The following is a 19,527-nucleotide window of genomic DNA, read 5'->3' as shown; positions in this document are numbered from 1 at the left end:
AGTATTGATCCAATAAACACCAACCCAGAGACGCAAGTTGTCTGTTGGGCAGTTGGGGCAAAAGGCAGATGGCCAGCAGTTCTTTTGGGTATGGGTTTGTGTATAAAATCTTAATTTTGTAACCTGGGGTTTTGTAAACTGCTAAGGAATTTGTACCTAGGAGGGGAGTGGCTGTTAAGAGATTCTGCAGGTGGCTTCTAGTGAATAACATAGAAGCCTTGCTGGGTCAGGCCAATGGCCCATCCAAACCCCGCAAGAACGAGAGCACTCTTCCCCTCCTGTGGTTTCCAGATTCCAGGTTAATCCTCCTTCACCCTACCTCTCAATAATTATGGGTTTTTAACTCAATAACCTTTGTGTGTGTGTGTGTGCGTGCACGTAACTTTACATGTAGCAAAGTGCAGATTTCCCATTTTTCACTCATGTATGCTCGAAACAGTCTCTTGTCAAGATTAGCCTTACTTTAATAAGGGATTTGAAATAAATACAGGCAATAAGGGGTGTTAGAGGAAGGGTAGGACCCCTGGTGGGGGGACACATTATGCTTCTTCTGCAGTAATTTGTCCACCTTGCTTCCCATCCTGCACTCAGCTCTCATCTGTTGCTCCTTGAGGCTGCCAGCATGTGACAGCGGCCACACCCCACGAAATGGCTTTGACACAGGCTGGCTAAACCAGGTAAGGGTAGCTGGTGGGTCTCAAACCCTCAGTAGGTTAAGGACTTCCCTGCATGAGAAGACAGGCTCCAGCCTATTGAGCGGATGAGATCAATAGTGGGTCCAATGATCAAGAAGGGGGTTTCTGCATGTGTTGTAGAGGAAAGTGAGGGGCAGGTGAGGCTTGACAACCTGGGAAGGTAGCCCATCTAGAAGAAGGAAAACTGGTCCTAAACCTTTGCTGCCTTGCAGCATGTATTCAGAAGCAGAAAAGGCTAAGGAGTAAACACTACACATATCTGGAGTGGAGTCCCTAAGACGGTTGGATGGCCTGGCAACTCCTACAGCCAAGCTGGTGCAAAACGTATTGCTCTGCTTTCCTTTGGACCACACCAACAAGGCCGAAGGGGGATTCCTATCACCTGGGCAGCCCAGGACCACCTTACATACTCTGTCCTGGGGAGGTCACTTTGGTGCTGCTTATGCAATGGTTTGATGTCATCCCTGGAGGCATACTCCATTCTCTTGAGACAGATGGATGCCAATGCACAATGTTCTGTGTGCTATTGAAGCCATAAAAGGGTACTAGCACTACTCTATACGTTGGGGTGTGTGAATGACTTGATAGGAATATGTTGGACTCCTTGCATAAATCATTGGCTGGGATGGAGGCTGGGAGGTTTGCCTTAATAAATACAGAAGAAATTTGGCACTTGGAAAAATAACTTTTATGGTTCACTGCTGATTTAATATTCAAGGAGGGATGTTTCCCTACCTGGATCAAAATGATTAAATATGTATTATATCAGAGAAAGGAAGCCAGCAAGATAGAAAAAGAGAAAAATAAATTACCTTCCAGCGCTTTCTAGTGCTAAGCAAGAATGCTTTGGTAGGTCTATAAACACCACCATAAATAATAAACATTTTATGCCGAAAGAGTTGGGGATGCAGGTTGAAAGGGCTCAATTATTCATTTATTTTACTTCCTGAATGCAGAGTAGAAACTCAAACCCCACGGTGCATTTTAACTTGCTACCTTACTACAAAGGTGTTGGTGGAAAGTGATAGCTATCTTATCTTCCTCTTCTTTTCTATTTTTAAAAGAAAATTAGAACTCATCTGACATCAGAGAGACCAGTGGTGACTGGTGCTCATTGGGACTGGTAGGGCAGGAGGCAGGGAGCCCAACAGTAGGTGGCGCCAGAGCCAATGACAAGCAGAGCCAGCTAATGCTACCTCTCTCCCCATCTTCCCTTAGCTGAGTTTTACAAGAGCAGCACACAGACTGAGGAGGAGAAAGCTGACAGGAAGTGCCACCCCCCTGAACTGGTTGCAAACAAAGAAGACAGGTGGGGAGTGGCTGAGGGCAGATTGATGTTGGTGGGGCAGTGCCCCATTCACCCTAATGGGCCAGTCTCCGCTGCAGAGAACTGGGATTCGTTTCTACCATTCTCCCACTATTATTGCAGCTTTTAAGCCCACCTTTCTGCTCAGACTATCCCAGGCTAGGAAGTTTAAAGTCATGCAGTATTCTGAAAAGGTTATTGAATAATAGAGAATGTTAGAAGGGCCCGGCTGCTGCATCAGGCCAGCAACTCATCTAGTCCAACATCTTGTTTACACAAAGGCGAATCGGATGCTCCAGTGGGAAGCCAGCAAGTAAGAACTGAACACAAGAGCATTCTTGCCACTTGTCACCCCCAGCAACTGATATACAGTGGAGGCAGCAGCACAAATCTAATAGTCATGATATGCTTGTTCTCCATGACCTTATCTATTCTTTTTTTTTTAAGCCATCAAAATTGATAGCCATCACTGCCTCTTGTGGGAAGGAGTTCCACAGTTTAATAATTCCTTTGCCCTGTCTGAAATCTCCAAATGGGACAGTCAAAAAGAAGTAGAGGGAGGATGTCTGGGAAGAATCTAGGAACTGGATTCGGACCTAGATTTCCAATGTGTACCTTGGGGAGATGAAGAAAAAAAGTCATAGTAATTTAAAGTGGGGGTACCACGTCGTAGATTTATAGGTTTAAAATGAGGATCATGGTAGTCCTGGGTCTGGGATTCAGGTTTGCCTGTCCCTTCTCTACCACCCCCCATCCCCGGGCTCAGCATAATTTTCCTTTAGTAATTTGATCACGAAAACACCTCTATAATTCTAGCAACGAGCTGCACTTGCAGGGGAAACAGCTTTATTCAGAAGCATCTTCCGGCAAGAGGCAAAAAAACGGGAGCTAAGGATCCTGCGAGGAGGGGAAAGAAAAACAATCAGACAAAAGGAGTTGAGTTGTACTGACAAGATCTAATGTTATAATGCTCCATTTTTTTGAAAACAAAGGATACTCCCTACCCCACCCCTGGCAGAAGTTGGTGTGAGTTTGCAAGATGTAGAGAGAGCCTGGCATGCTGGAAATGTGTTTCCCCCCCTCTTTTTTATGTTTCTGTGAGAAGTCCTCACTTTTCCAGAGGTGCTTAAAAAAAATTTTTAAAGTGCAATTCTGCCTTGAAAAGTGGTCCAAGTCTCCTGAGGTGACCTGGAATCTTATTTAAGTACTAAAAAAAAATCCTCTCCTGCCTTGTGCTTTTCCTTCTGTGTGTCAAAAAGCTTTACTCAACCAAATTCAGTGCTTCCAGAAACTCATTGTATCCTGGTTTAACTGGTTCCAGGTAGTAGTGAGCTCTAAGTGGGTGTACAAGTTTTTTTTGTTCCTTTTTAAGGGTATTTCCACCCTCTCAAAAATGTCTGTGTGGGTGGATCCTCCTTTCTCTGGTTGTTTTATCACCTCTTTCCCCAGCTAAATAAGTAACCCATGTTAGAATCATGATTTGGCCAGAGGTTCACACTGGGCAGACATGTAACACTCAAGCCTATAAGCAGTGCAGAAGAGGGGCAGCTGTCAAGGTGAACCAAAACCCTGTGCCCTGGTATGGTGCCCCACTAAACCTTCCCCTGCCTCCCCACAACTTGAGGTATCATTAAGTGCCTGGCGGACACAACACCGGTATTTGGTGCTGGCCAAAATTTGACCACAGTAGGCCATTAATTCTGTAGGCCTAGTCTGCTCTAAAGCTGGGATTACTCGAACACTGTTGAGTAGACTAAGTATCTTCATCTCAGGGTATTCTGCTCCAAGAAAGGGATAAGATATATCTGCTTTGGTAGCGACAAGCATGATCTTATCTCTCTCTTTTCCCTCTCAGGAAAGGGCATAACTGAAGCAAATATAGGGAGACCGTTTTAATCGCCGGATGCTAAGCAAGCAGGCTGCTTTCTTTTTCTTTTTTTTGGTCTTTACTCTCTCTCTCTTTTTTAAAATGCATGTTTGCCAGGCGGTCTCCAGGGCCCGTCGAGAAACTTCCGTATGGCCCTGCCTAGGCCACCCAGTTGCTTTAGCTTAACCCTCCTGTCCTCCCTCTCCCTGGCCTTTTCTGTCAAGCTAATGTAGGTCTGAGTGCCCTCGGTGTTGAAAGCGGGCCGGCCTAAGTGGTCGCGGTCGCCCACACGGCGAATGGGCAGCTCTGCCTGGTTGTAGACGGCGGCCTTCCGGGCACTCACACTGTGTAGCATGTTCCGTGGGAGCTTCTCAGTGTGAGCCACCCACTCCTTCATGCAGTCGAGGACGATGGGAATGAGGCTCACCACACCGCCGTAATGGTTCCGGGCTTCATCGCAGCTGAGGTGGTTCACAACATCGTGAGGGTACCTGTTGGACATTTGGGGGTGGCGGGGAGGAGAAGGCCAAAAAGGCATTGGTACAGTCAATGGCAGTTCAGTGGTTTGGGGTCGTGGGCAGGGCCACTGGGAGCAGATTTGGGCCCTGGTGGTTTTTTTGATTTTTGATTTGTACAGCCTCCAGCAAGGGCAGAGTGGCTAACAATCTTTACATGGGATATAAAAATAAATTTGTGATCTCATGTTTGTGCTAATAATGTTCTCAGCTGGCACATGGATATTATATTTATTAAGACCCCAACAGTTAATATCAATAATAGAAGCACCCACGCAACCTCGGCTGAATTAACCAAATGCTTTAAATGTTTGTTTGTTTTACCACTCCCAAATGCTTTAAGATGAGTCTGTGTTGTCCTACTGTCAAAGCACAGAAGTGAATGTTCATATAGAGTCAGAAATTAATGCTTGGTTCACAAGCACAGCTTTGCAAGCAGTTTTACAATGGATGTCAGAAACAATGCACAAATGATAAAACCAAGACAAAAATATATGCAATATAGTCAGGCCCCGGGTCACCTTCTGACCTCCTTGTACTGGCTTCCCCTCCATCCTCATCAGCCCTGGTCATGAGTGGCCCTGAAACCCATTACTCTTTCTGCAACAGGGTCCTTGTCTTCAGCATTCTAGAGCTATCCAATCAGCATAAAAGGCGAACTTTTCAGGCACTGATAAAAAGCCTCTTTGTGCTGCTGACTGAAGCCCAATCAGAGTGAAAGGAGGTGAGTCAGCTACAGAGGATGGTCTCCTAGGGTCCCTCTGGATAAGATGCACTGGGAGGACACCAAGGAGTTGTCCTAAAAGCTGAGCATTTACGAGCACTGGAAAAGGTGCTTCAGTTTTAAGAGAAGGATGTGCTAGTTCTGTTATGTACAATGGAATGTCAAGAAAAACAAAACTTAAGTCACTCCAAAATAAGATATTGAAGCACTCAAAATCATTTGCCCGTGTTCATGCACAGAAAACCTGGAAATCTGCACTGACTACTGTTGGAATGCATCCTGCATCCTGCATCATCATCATTTATTTTACAAGATGATTATCTTAGAAGGGGATCATGCATGAAGGGATCCTGCACTTTTGAATTTTCTGGCGGTTACAGAACAATCCTCCCTCTTCAACTATTTGTATGCCTTCCTCCTTGGATTGACAACTGGTTGACAACTTGGATTGACAAGCCGGGCCCCTTCTGTGTGATAAGCTCCTTCCTCCATGTGCCTCAAAGTTAGATCTCTGAGTAAAGCTCTTCAGGAAGTCGTGGGAGAGCTGCTTATATGGAACACTGCACAGCCACTGCCAGTCAGTATAGAGCAGCCTTTCTCAACCTTGGGTTCCCAGATGTTGTTGGACTATACCTCTCATCATTCCTAGCTAGCATGACCAAATGGTCAGGGATGATGGGAGTTTTAGTCCAACATCACCCGGGACCCAAGGTTAAAAGATGCTGGTATAGACAGTACTGAGCTAGATAGACCCCAATGGTCTGATTCAATGTAAGGCAGCTTCCTATGTTCTTATATAATGGGGGAGGGCTGCAGTGCAGTTACAGGCAGAGGTTCACAGGTTTAATTCCTGGTGTCTCCAGGTAGAGGTGGGAGAGATCTCTGCCTGAAAAGCTGAAGTTGCTTCAGCCAGTCATTGCAGGTAAAAAGGTAAAGGGACCCCTGACCTTTAGGTCCAGTCGTGACTGACTCTGGGATTGCGCGCTCATCTCGCATTATTGGCCGAGGGAGCCGGCGTATAGCTTCCAGGTCATGTGGCCAGCATGACAAAGACGCTTCTGGCAAACCAGAGCAGCACATGGAAACGCCATTTACCTTCCCGCTATAGCGGTTCCTATTTATCTACTTGCATTTTTACGTGCTTTCGAACTGCTAGGTTGGCAGGAGCTGGGACCAAGCAATGGGAGCTCACCCCGTCACAGGGATTCGAACCGCTGACCTTCTGATCAGCAAGCCCTAGGCTCAGTGGTTTAACCACAGCGCCACCTGGGTCCCTAGCCAGTCATTGCAGACTGCGCTAAATAGAACAATGATCTGACTCGGCAGACAACTTATTTACATGATCCTTTTATTTAAAACCGGGAGCACCGGAATCTTATTTAATTATGGGGGAAAGCCTGTAGCTCAATGGTAAAGCATCTGTTCTGCATGTAGGAAGTCCCAGGTTCAATCCTCACCGACATTTCCAGCTAGGGCTGGGGGAGGCATCCCTTCTGAAACCCTGGAGACTAGTCTGGTGGTCAGTGTAGACCAGAGCTTTCCAAACTGTGTGTCGGCTGCAGTGTGTAGGTGTGTCATTTGAACACTCCTCACCCTCCTCCTGGGCTGGGAATGTTTCCTGCCCAAAATTGTGGGGTGCCACTGCCTGTCAGTGTATACCAGGCATCCCCAAACTCCGGCCCTCCAGATGTTTTGGACTACAATTCCCATCTTCCCCAACTACTGGTCCTGTTAGCTAGGGTTCATGGGAGTTGTAGGCCAAAACATCTGGAGGGCCGCAGTTTGGGGATGCCTGGTGTAGATGATGCTGAGCTAGATGGATCAGTGGGTCTGACTTGGTTTATAGCAGCTTTTTATGTTGCTATTTAAAATAATGGGGGCTGGAATGTTGCTTTGTTTTCAGATGAACAACAAGACATATGGCAATTTCCTATGTTGCTATGATGGCATTAGCCAACCTGGCTCCCTCCAGATGTTTTGGGTGACAGTTCCCACCAGCCCCAGCCAGCCCAAGCTCTACAAATAAATACCTACTTGGCTCTGATCCCACTGAGGTCATTGCTGTGGCTCACCAACGTTTTGCACTTGTCCAAGAGGGCATTGGTGACACTGTTACCAGGGTGTAGGGATTCCAGCCGTTGGCAGAGTTTGTTCAAGTCGCTACAGATGCTGAGGAACAGGAGCAGGATCCGTTTGTCAGTGGTGTTGTTGCAGTAATGGTCCGTGTAGGTCTGCACCTGCCAGACACACAAGGGGGAAGGAGGGCGAGTTATACCAACTGGCAAGGACAGGGCCGGAGCTAGCATGGTGGAAGTCTATATGTATTTCAGAATCAGCAGCTCTTTTTTTAAAAAAAATGTTAACAGAAGAAACAAGTGCAAAGTTAAGAAAACAGAAAGAAAACAAAGTCAAAAGTATAAAACCATAAATCATCACAGCCTGCAAGGACAAAAGAACAAAGACACTGCGCAACTCCAAAGGGGTAGTAAAATTTTCACTTATACAAATATTCCCTTTACAAATAATAAAGATATATAGAGAAGAAAGGTATTCTCCACCTGTGAGTTCCATCATTATTGAGAATAAAGGTTCTATGTAGTCTTAATTGAGTGTGAGGTTAGGTAGCCAAGAGGCTCAGGTTCAGAGTAAAAGGATGCTTTTATGGCCTGGCAAAAGCATTCAAAAAGAATGCAAAGCAGGGATATGGGGGAGTATACTCTGGGGAGGGTTCCAAGGGGCATATAAAGGGGTCTTGGGGGGCACACCTGGCCTCCAGGCCTGAGTTAAATAGCCCTGTCCTAATGGGCTTTGGAAAACGTTCCTGGAACACACAGCCAAAGTTTGTGTGATTCATCTCCTTCCTTGTTTGGATGTGGCCTAACCCAGCCTTCTCTTCCACTGTATGCGTGATGGTTGCACCCAGAGATCCTTTGTCTCTCCAAAGAAGCTTGCAGTTTTTTCTGGTTTTAGTTTGTGTTTGAATGAAATACTGTATCTATATTAGACTGTGCATTACTTAGAGATTTTTGAACTAAGCTTTGGGGAAAGGACTGTAGCTCAGTGACAGAACATCTGCTTTGCCATGCAGAAAGCCCCTGGTTCAATCCTCAGCATCTCTAGGTAGGTCTGGGAGAGACTCCTGCCTGAAACCCCAGAGAGCTGCTGCCAGTCAGTGTAGACAGTACTGAGCTAGATGGGCCAATAGGTCTGATTCAGTATGTCAGCTTCCTATGTTCCTAAACTGTATATAAATGCTTTTAAATAAGCAAAATAATCTAGGTGCCTTGGATGAAATGATCCTCAAAAACCCCCCCACACAATAAAAGAGAGTTATACAGTTCTACCTAAATCCAGGACAACTACTGGGAACTACGACATTGAACCTGCAAAAAGGAGTTATTTCCTAGTCCTGACAATCGTTTGGAGACAAATACTGTCACCTCTTGTGCTTATATTCTTTTTGTTACTTTGCCTTTTCCACGCAAGAGAATGCAAACAGGGTGGGGTGGGGGGGGTTGTTGCAGGGAAAAGATAATGGGGTACAGAGGTTGCTGGCTTCAATCCGGTTCAGGCCAGTCACCTGCTGCAAATCTGTATCCTCAATTGGCTGCTTGGCAGTCTCGGGTCAGCCATTAGTGGACAGGCAAGCTCACCGCGCAACAGAAGCCACTCGCAGTGGCTCTGCTTAATTGAGTCCCGGGATGGCAGACTCAGCAGAAAAGGGCCAAGGTTGCCCAGGCAGGTCTGAGTGAACTCCCCTCCTGCTTCCTTTTTAAGTGGCCCCACCAGATTTTGAGCTCGGCCACACCGCCAAGATGGAAAGCTGTTGCCACGTATATTCCCTAATGGAAGGAATAGATCAAAATAACTGTGCATGTTACTTGCTGGAGGGTCTCTGAGGATGCCCGTTCCTTCCCAAAAGGTGGAAGCCAGATGCTTGAACCTTTGACCATTCCTGGTTGTTAAAGAATCTTTAGCTGATTCCTCACACCTGTGCTTTACTACTACAGGTACTACAAAGTGCTTGTCTGAAGTACCTTATTTATCTTGGGGAACCTTATTACGACAGCCCTGCTTAGTAGGCGTGTGTGTGTGTGTGTGTGTTAGGTTAAAGGACAGAGAGAAGGAGCACTTTAAGGCAGACTTTCCCCAACCCTGGGTCCCCAGATGTTGTTGGACTACAATTCCCATCATCCACGTTCAGGGCTAGCTCCCTGATCACTGAACATGCTGCGTGGGGTGGGTGGGTGGGGCTGATGGGAATGTAGTCAATAACATTTGGATGGCGCCACTTTGGCTACCTGTGACTTAAATACATATGTATTACATGTTAGGCCAGTCTTCTGCAACCTGGTGTCCTATGGGGAAGGGCTGTGGCTCACCTGCTTTGCATGCAGAAGGTCCTGGGTTCAATCTCTGGCGTCTCCAGGTAGGGCTGGGAACCCTAGAGAGCCACTGCCAGTCATTGTAGGCAATACTGAACGAGATGGACCAAAAATATGAAAAGGCAGCTTCTAATATCCCTGATTAATTCAGCCTCTGCTGCAAATGACATGAACCGGCAGAGCAAAGGATCAATCCCTTGCATCTCCAGGTAGGGCTGAGAGAGGGTGACTGTCTGAAACCCTGGAGGGCTGCTGGCAGTCTGTGTGGAGCTAGACAGACCACTCCTTAGACTCATTCAGCCTTTAACTTAAAATTATAATAATTTTTGAGGGAAATAAGCCATTCACATTCCACTGTATGTGTGTCTTTTGATTTTTTCTTAGTCTTAAGTATATTTAATACTTTGCCAGATCAGATGAATATCATTTTTCCTTCTTTCTGCTGAAGATCATTTGGATGAACTTGAACTGAGCTTGCTTGTTTTGCAGAGGGATGAAGATGAACAGAAATTAGTTCCTGTTTGGACATGCCACACCTGAACAAGAACTACTGTACTTGCTTTTCAAAAAAATTACCTTTCCAAGTTCTGGACATCTGGAGTGTAAGTATACATGGAGAGTTAGAAGGGGAAGAAAAAAATGGATTTGAACAGGTAGGAGGGGACAAAAATACATGGCGACCCAGAAAGAAACAAATATTTGGATTTGGTTGGGGTGGAGGTAACAATATGCTGTTGTTTGGTACCTCCTGTCCAATTGTTTCTGCACTTCTGCCTTAACTGTACATTTGTAAATAAGCAGATTATCACAAATATAATAAGGGCTCTGTAGCACTTTCCTCTTTTTCTTTTTTAAAAAGACTACTCTGTAAACATTGTAAAGGCTTCCCTTGGGAAAGGGATAACTTTGAAACGACTAGCAAGAGATCAGCCTGCTTTTAAAAAAAAGCATGTTGCTCAAGTGGAATGCTTATTATGTGACTCCCCTTCCCCAGGTCTAAATGTTATTGCGAACTGGAAGCGTGAAAAATGAGGTTGTTTTATTTATTTATTTTTAAAAGAGAAATATTCCAAGACTGATCACTTAAGAGCTGACACATTTTTCCACGTTAGTACAACTCAGAAAGAATCTGTGTGTCCCCCCAAGGAGGGAGAGGCAGGGTCTTCATTCATCATTCCACTTTTGACACATAGCCATTATTTTTAATAGGCAGTTTCCAAAGTTATAGTTACACCATGGGGATGCACACTGTGGGGTCAGGGAAAGTGGTGTGTGTGTGTGTGTCAGAGAGTGGGGGGGGGAGGGAGGGAGAAGGAGAGGGAGATGGGAAAAGGCTGTTGCTATAATATATGGATTCCAGATTTACCAAGGAGCAGCAAATGGACAGTATGTCCTCAATCATCTGTGAAAAAGAGATGGTTATGATGGATTAGCCGCATTCCTTTCAATGGGACAAAGGATTTATTAATTGCACTCACGGATAGGTGAACCCAAAATCTATGTTGCTGGATATGGTTCCCAAACACTACTGTAGGTTGCTGGTTTGAAAACTACGGTTGTTGAGAAGAAAACAGCACATAGGGTTTATAATTTTCAGTGAAGATGTGAAACTGTTTCCAACTCTCTTGCTTTCATTGTAATCAGGGGTCAGCAAACTTTTTCAGCCGTGGGCCTCGGACCTTGGGGGGGGTGGGGGCGGTGGACTATAGTGTATTTTAAAAAATAAAAATGAATGAATTCCTATACCCCAGAAATGCATTTTAAATAAAACCACACATCTACTCATGAAAAAACACCAGGCAGGCACAACTAACCCAGAGATGCATTTTAAATAAAAGGACACATTCTACTCATGTAAAAACACGCTGATTCCCGGACCGTCCGCGGGCCGGATTGAGAAGGCGATTGGGCCGGATCAGGCCCCCAGGGCCTCAGTTTGCCTACCAATGATTGTAATGCTAGAGTTTGTCGGTAGACACCCAGTCTATGTTTTGTTTTAGTTAGCATACTATGTTTGTTCCTAGAATCAGAATTGTAGAGTTGGAAAGGACCCCCAAGTTTCATCTAGTTCAATCCCCTGCAATGCAGGAATCTGAACTAAAGCATCCATGACAGATGGCCATCCAACCTCTGCTTAAAAACCTCCAAGGAAGGAGAATTCACCAACTCCCAAGTGAGTCTGTTCCACAACCCTTACCACCACAAAGTTCTTCCCAATGTTTAGTTTAAATCTCCTATTTTGTAATTTGGGTCCATTGGTTCAGGTCTTTATTTTATGTTTGTATGAGTCTCCCCCCCAAAAAAAATATCCAATAAAGATATATACCGGTAGGAAGGTTTATTTGACATAGGCTCTCCTTTCCTTCTTACACAATTAAATAAAAAAGCAAACAATGTTTGAATCTTTATGTTAAAACCTTGTAATTTATTTTGCACTCAAATATCCATAATGGATATGTTTTAGATATGGTATACACTATGGAAGTCTTGATTTATTGTTTTTTTGTTTTGACAGCTGTAATTTTTTTCTTTTTATGTTTTTTAAAATTTAATAATTTAATAAAGATTAATAGATAAAAACAAAAATATAAATGTTTCAGGGGGAAGAGAAAAAAACTAGGATGGGCGAATCTGTCCATTTCAGTATATCTGTTTCAATTCTCCCCATCAGCTTGCGATTATTTTTTTAAGTCCTCATGAAAATTCATAAGCACTTTAGTGCAAATTTATCCTAATATATATGCAATTTTGTCTAAATATATGCATTTCCTCTAATGTGATGTATTTTGCATGCGCACGTGCACACACACACACACACACACACACACACACACACACACATATATATATATAATATTGCACTTTTATATATATTATATATTGCAAATTTATGCACTCCTCACCCTAGTTATGTTCATAACTTCTTGGCACATTTTTGGGCCTGCATCACACAATTCAGGGAAGCACAGATTTTGAAGGGAGGCTGCACTTGGGTTTTCCAAAATTGCACTGGAAAGTATGCATTAAGTAGAGTCACCTTTAAACACCAAGGAACAGAGTCAGGCCCTTGGTACATCGTTGTCTATACTGACTGGCAACGACTTTCCAAGGTTTCGGAGAGGAATCTCTCCCAGCCATACCTGGAGATGCCATGGTAGATTGAACCTGAGACCTTCTGTAACCAAAGCAGATGCTTTACCACTGAGCTATGGCCTGAACTGGATTTCTCCTTCATCCCGTAGTTCTGGAATACCTCCATACCTGTCCGATGCTTGACACAGGCTTGATTTTGTCGTGGGCATTCTCTCGGGTGTGTTCCAGCGCAGCAATGAAGGTGAACTGCTGTTGCTGGAAGATCTTGTAAGTCTGTTCGATGTTCCGCAGGCTCTCCTTGATTTCATTCATTTTCCCCTGCTCCTAGGATTTGGAAGAAACAAGGAGACATTTGTTCAATCTCTACGCCTAGCTGTGAGTCGTAAAGAGGGCCTCTCCCTGCAAGGCCCTTTCCACCTGGCTTAGGGGATGGAGCCCAGACTCACCAGCTGTACTAAAAAAGAGCCTGCTGGTGAGACCAGAGGACATTGCTATGCCTGACAACAAACCCAAACTATTGGATTCTTTGGCCCCAACTTTTTGTGCCTGCCTAACAGCCGTATCATGCTTATAATATTATATTCTCTTGCTAATTGTGCTGTTTTAAATGTGCATTTTATATTTGACTTTCCTTAGCAATGTTTTCTTTTGAAATGTTTAAGATTTTCTTTGTTAACTTTGTGTTAAATATGTATTCTGTGTAGGTGACCTCCTTTGTAATGTTTTATTTTGAAATCTTTAAGGTATTTTAGTTTTTCTCTTAATTATGTTGCTTTGACTGTACACTCTAAATTTTAATTTCCTCAGATTGTTTTATTGGTGTTTTAATATTCTGTAAACCGCTTTGAGATTTTTCTTAAAAATATACAGTGATATAGAAATGAAACAAACAAACAGGCTGTTAGATGGACTTCAGGAAGATGGCCGCCGAAGCTGATGCAGGGTTTTGAGCTCCAAGACCAAATGCAAGGCAAGTTCTGCTCTGCACCCAACCCCCAGCTCTTATTTTCACCTTTTAAAAATTATTTTAACCTTTTAGCCTTTTTAACTAAACCTTTTAGCCTTTATTAGCTTTACTTGCGGTCCTAATTACACCGATTTTCTACCTATTCCACAGCTCTACTGCAAGGCTGTAAGAAGCTGCAAGAAGCTGGGCGGGGCTGAGCATTCTGCCAACCAGTGTCAAATGCAAGGTCGAGCCAAGCTTAAAGCTTAAAGCTCAAAGTCTCTAGCCACCAAACAAATGAAGAGAAACAGCCTAATTTTTTAAATTTCTATCAACTGTTGATGATTAACTGCCTGTGGGACGGTACTGACGCGCAAATCCAAGGCTGTTACACTTGAAGCTAACTGACTCCTGCAAATCACCGTCAGACAATCCAATCAGCATGGCACTCACCAGAAACAACTGCCAAGATCTGGGAATAAAGCCAGACTTGTTAACCAGCTCCCCAGAAAGCCGAAGGAGGCAGAGCAAAATAACGCAGTACTTTCTTCAAAAGCAGGAGACTAACGAGCAAATTTTAAGACGAGGTGGTTCCCCTCCCCTCTAATGTCATAGGCTGGTCAATCCATCTTAAAGGGCTCCGTCAAGACCTCGGAAACACCAACAACACAACCAGCCTGGCCCAAGAACTGATTCTGGCAGAAAGATCCTTTATGGCAAGCCTGAATGATACAACAACGCAGAGGCCACCTACGGAGGACACACAAGGCCAACAAGTTGCTTCCAAATGTTCTCAAACAAAGGAGTGTGACAGCTATCTACAGGACCAGCTCCACCTCTTATGTACGGATATTTCCAACATAAAAATATATATATCACAATAACAAACGGGTTACTTCTGACCTTAGTGGAAAATTTCACATTTCAAGAGAGAACAACAACAAAGTCAAGCAGTACTGTGACAATGAACAACCCATCTTTACCTACACCAGCAGACATGAACCACCCAGCAACTAGCAAGAAACCACAAGGAAGAAAATTGGCAGTAAGGAAAAAGAAAAGCAAAAATATCAAAACACTAAGGAAACCGAAGATAACTCACCGTACTAGCAAAAAAAATGGCAGAAACTCTACAACCTACTTCCATCATCCACTACACCTGGCCCAAACAAATCTCGCCGATGAGTCAGCAAAGCGAAAGACAAACAGGGACCTATTAGGGTAACCACCCAGTCGGAGAAGGAACCCCCGCTGCAAAGCGCTGAACTCAATATAGCGACAGAAGTAACAACCCAGAGCCCTGGGAAAGAACTCCATCCAAACCATGGGTTCTAAAGTGGTCGTGGCCCATAACGTTGAGTATGAAACACCACAGGAAGGGCAGACCTCATCTCAGAAAGAAGACTGGAAGCTGACACTAATCCCACAAAAACTTGTCTTTGCCAATTACCCAAAGCCAAGGGGTTTCCACTCGCATATTGAACGTATAATGCACTTCCTGAACATTTTGAATGAGGTGCTGCCAGGAGTAGTGAAGCCATCTGACATAGTCTCTGTTGAGTACCTGCACCACGACGGTTACTTGGTAAGGGCAATGATCACCTTTCGGGATCAAGATTTGGCCAAACTAGTTTATAGATCAAAGCACCTGTCCCTAAAGAAAGGGATAGCAATTCTAAGATTTTTTTGAAAACAGGATACCTTTGACCCTCCTTTCAGACACCAAGCGTGCCAAGCCGTTAGCAGAGGAGGACCAGGAAAAGCCCAAAATGGAGAATCTCAGCCCCCCAAAGGGCTGGCATGAGCATCGTAAACATGAGACTCCAAATCTAAAGGGGGAAGGCATACCTCCACCCGATCCACAATGCCCTGAGAGCGAGGGACGGGCCAATTTCTCTGCAGAAGAAAACATCCTAATAAGCAAATTCTGGTCATTCCCGCCCCCAATTCAAGCAGAAATAATAGACTAGAAACTTTAAGATCCAGACTGGCGGGGGAAGACCTGCATGAAGACACCAAGCTCTACTCTGGAGCTTAACATAGCAGACAGTCGCCCCCAAAAAAACGCCAAATAAAGGCCGAGATAAACCTGCCCTCAATGATGAAAGCACAACAAATAAGGGAGAGAAGCATAAACCCCCTTAAAAGGAAAACCACCCCCATGGAGACCTCACCAGACTTCTGGGATAAAATGAGATATCTCGACGAGGAGGAATTAGGTCCCAGTCAGCTACTACATCCTCAGGAGGAGGCATCGAAAAACAAGGCTCCCATGATCTCCAACGTGAGTACTGTACCTTATTTTTGCCATCTGAAATCTCTGAACTCCCGGGCAGTTCCCCATACAAGGATACCACCAAAACAAAGGGCAGCCAGCTGACACAAAGCATGGCAACCTTAAAAAGCCTGTGGAAAGAAAACTGACAGAGATCAGTCCCCAGCAACGCTAAAGCCAATCTTAGCCCCCTATTAGGGAGCATGGCAGGCTGCCAAAAAAGGGCATTTACCCCTTCCGCTGTTAAACCTTCCCTTAATCGAACAATTAAAGGACCATCAACTGCTGACAGCAGTAAGACTCCGCCCAGTTGCCCAAGGCACCCAAGGCCGGTGAAACTCACGACCTGACACAGCCTCCCCGAAGCCCAGCAGAATCCCCTACCCTGAAGAACCATCGGTGGATCCTCTCAGAGACCACCCCCCCCCCCAAAAAAATCACGAGACTCAACCAATACTCTAAATATACTCTCTTGGAACATGGCTGGATGGGCTAGATGTCTTTCCCATTCTACAGACATCCCTTTTTATCGACAAAATTTAAATATTATTGCCCTCCAAGAGACATAGACAACAGAAAACATAGAGCTGGAGGGCTTTTACTCACATGTACTAAATGCAGCCCCAGGCAGAGGATCAGGAAGAATGAAAGGAGGGTTATGCATCCTGATCTCGCTATGCCTTAAGGCTACATGTAAGGAGCTTCCTCCCCTTGAACACTTAGCCATGGCTGTACTTCTATCATGGGGAGGAAGTAAATTACTAATTATAAATGCCTACATCCCTCCATCCAGCAAAAATTCCGACACAGAAAATGTGGCTAAGCGTGGAAACCTACATCGGGTCACAGCTCTCAGACCACCCAGAGGCAAAGGTCCTACTTATGGGAGACCTAAATGCAAGACTGGGGCCAGACGACTCCAGTTTATACTCCAGTTTACACCTATTTTCCATGTTTATTTTTGGTTTACTGAGCTTCCTTCCCTCTGTCCCCATTGCTAAGATTGAACCACATGTTTTAGTATAAAAAAAAAAGGTTTACTTACATTTCAATGCAGGCAGCAAATATTTCAAAGTGGTATGCAGGTAATAATACTTAGTTACAAAATACAAAATAGGTTTCCAAAATGGAGTCAGTACATTTCCAAACACAATTCAAAGTGTTGGTGCTGACCTGTAAAGCCCTAAATGGCCTTGGTTCAGTATACCTGGAGAGTCTCCACCCCCATCGTTCTGCCCGGACACTGAGGTCCAGTGCAGAGGGCCTTCTGGCGGTTCCTTCACTGTGAGAAGCGAAGCTATAGGGAACAAGGCAGAGGGCCTTCTCGGTAGTGGCACCCGCCCTGTGGAACACCCTCCCATCAGATATCAAAGAGATAAACAACTACGTCTTTTAGAATACATCTGAAGGCAGCTCTGTATAGGGAAGTATTTAATATTTACTGTGTTTTTATATTTTTCTGGAAGCCGCCTAGAGTGGCTGGGGCACCCCAGGCAGATGGGTGGCATATAAAAAATAAATCTTGCATGATTGTTGTGAGGATAAAAGGGAGAGAACTGTGTACACTGCTGAACTTCTTGGTGGAAAAGTGGGGTGGAAGTATAACAACAAATAAGGATAACAAACAGCCCCATCCTGAGTTTTGACTGTTGGTCATGCTAGAGTGTGACCGAAATGATAAAGTGTGGAATAGGTTTCCCCCCCTTTCCCCCACATGCCAGGTTACCTCCTGTAACTATCTGAATATACAGTCAGCAAATTCCAATCTTCTAAAATACTTAATATGTTTGTGTTTGCTTCATATCCTACCCATCTTCTCATTTGATGGAGAAGCTTGATCTTAACCCTAATGACTTCCCGGGTGGTTCAATTGGTGCTTATCCATTTGCGGGCATCTGAAGCTATCTTGCCATAGAAGGGCCCAGTTGCAAGATGTGTGTGTATGTGTGTTTAAAGGGAGAGTGGGAAAGATATATCACAATCTAACTCTTCAGCCCCTGATCCCCAAACAGTAAGTCAATATGGTTGTAATGATACAGCAGAAACAGACCTTCAGTCCAGAAGACTGACTGACAATCAGGTGCCATAAACCCTAGTGAGTCGATTGTAAACATAATGCGGCAATGCATCAACTGTGATGCCATGAAAAGACCGAGGGGACAGAAGCCTCCTCTTGGCTAGCATAAAACAGTGGCCCAAGTGACTTCAGATTTCCTCCTGGTCATTAAACGCAAAGGCTAGCTTGATGGATGTTGGAATGAGGGGCCCCTGCAGCTGATGTTAACCTTTGCTTGCTTGCACGTATTGGGGGAGACAGGATTCTAGAAGTGGTGGTGGCTTTTCTAGCATGGTTCATGCACATTTCTAAGCTGGGATTGTGGCGGGGGGGGCAGAACTTTGCCAGAACTTTGGGTCTGACCTGGAGTCTCCAGGTTTCGCTGGCCCCCTCCAAGTGGATGGTGGAGAGGGCTTGTGCATGTGTGTAGGTAGGCAGGCAGGTAAGTAGGTAGGTATCTGGTGACACAGGGCAAGAAAAACTTCCCATTCTTCAGGATGGGTGTGTGTGTGTAGGGAATATAAACTTGGCACAAGGGCCAGGGTTGCATATCAACTCCTTCAATGTAGGCAGGTCAGAAACTGAACACTGATGTAAAACAGAACTCCCTGTTTTAAAGGTAAACATGCAGAGAACTAAATTTACTGAGAACTAAATTGACTCTTCTTCTTCCCTCTACATGCAATAGTTGTTCTATGTTGCACTGCACACTCTGTTGTTTTTCCCTCCCATTCTTCAGTATCCTTAATTATTTTTACCATCATATTTGCTGCATTTTGCATTCACTTATATCTGCAACCCTTCTGTTATGAAAAAATGACAATAAAAGTTAAAACAGTAAAACCAAAAAAAATAAGTTGCTGTTTTGAACATCTCCTGCCCCTAATTTGAAGGCCAGCCCAGAGCAGTGACTTGTACAGAGACACAACAGACACCCACCTCTTAGAGCAAGCAAATCTGCTTTGTTCCTGCACCAGGAGGTATTGAATGACAGAGATATACCTGGTTCAGGGACCCAGCAGAGTTACCTAGCCCTAGCAGACACAGACTAAATGTCACCCCAGAGCAGCGACATACAGGACAGCCTTTTCGGCATTCCCAGGATTCCCAGGAACCTTTTGTTGTTTAACCTGTTTTGATTTACAGTTCTCTTCTAGCACACAAAAGTTTGAGAACTGGAGACCAACTGAACAAACTGAGTTACACCAGCGGGGTGCCCTTCTGGGCTTTGCAGTTCTTCCCAGAGAGATGGGCCTGTGTGTTTGTGTGCCTTAGATCAGGCTTCCCTAACCTGGTGCCCTCCGGATGTTTTGGACTGCAACTCCCATCAGCCCGGCAGGGGAGATGCTGGTGGTTGAACCTGAGACATTCTGTCACGACGTCGCTCTGACACTGACCTCCGGCCCCTTTCCCGTTCAAACGCCGTTTTAGAACGTTCTCAGCGCAAAGCGCGCGCGTCAACTCCGCAGCCTTCCCAAGAACCCTGTGAGGTAGGTCGGAGGCAGGAATGTCATTAACTTGTCTCTCCGACCGCAGCTTCTGGCTTCCTCCTCCCTCCGCTCCTTTCCCCTATTGTGCATGTCCCGAAGCCGCCTCCGCCGCGGCCGCTGGCTGTTGTTGGCACTCGCCGGCTCCTTGCTGGAGGCAAGCGGTCGGAGCAATTGT

At 44.9% G+C, this 19,527-nt stretch overlaps 1 protein-coding gene across 4 annotated transcripts; it reads right to left on the bottom strand.

Moving 5' to 3' along the window:
* Positions 1–441: 441 nt before the first annotated feature.
* SPACA9 (sperm acrosome associated 9) lies at positions 442–19,521 on the bottom strand. 4 transcript variants are annotated; one of them, XM_088664767.1, is made up of 5 exons: positions 19,154–19,256; positions 12,754–12,909; positions 7,142–7,344; positions 4,212–4,359; positions 442–2,898 (listed from the first exon to the last, which is right to left on the bottom strand). In XM_088664767.1, exons 2-5 carry the CDS (start codon positions 12,895–12,897, stop codon positions 2,890–2,892), a joined length of 504 nt encoding a protein of 167 aa, XP_088520893.1. In that variant the 5' UTR covers positions 12,898–12,909; positions 19,154–19,256; the 3' UTR covers positions 442–2,889. The 4 variants fall into 4 exon arrangements, with proteins under 4 accessions (XP_088520893.1, XP_034958092.2, XP_088520890.1 ...); XM_035102201.3 differs by lacking the exon at positions 19,154–19,256 and adding an exon at positions 19,260–19,516 and having other exon boundaries at positions 2,831–2,898; XM_088664764.1 differs by lacking the exons at positions 442–2,898; positions 19,154–19,256 and adding an exon at positions 19,260–19,521 and having other exon boundaries at positions 2,938–4,359.
* Positions 19,522–19,527: the final 6 nt, after the last annotated feature.

Source organism: Zootoca vivipara, chromosome Z2 (genome assembly GCF_965207765.1).
Source record: "Zootoca vivipara chromosome Z2, rZooViv2.hap1.1, whole genome shotgun sequence".
Lineage (NCBI taxonomy): Eukaryota > Metazoa > Chordata > Lepidosauria > Squamata > Lacertidae > Zootoca > Zootoca vivipara.
The sequence above is the reverse complement of the archived record's forward strand: the minus strand, read 5'-3'. Positions and strand labels throughout refer to the sequence as shown.

Excerpts from the sequence above, each read along its gene's own strand:
- SPACA9 (XM_088664764.1), bottom strand. The coding sequence starts at position 12,897 with ATGAATGAAATCAAGGAGAGCCTGCGGAACATCGAACAGACTTACAAG. Across the intron at positions 7,345-12,753 it reads CTGTGTCAAGCATCGGACAG|GTGCAGACCTACACGGACCA; the intron begins GTATGGAGGTAT and ends TGTGTCTGGCAG. Across the intron at positions 4,360-7,141 it reads CTCAGTGGGATCAGAGCCAA|GTACCCTCACGATGTTGTGA; the intron begins GTAGGTATTTAT and ends AATGTCCAACAG.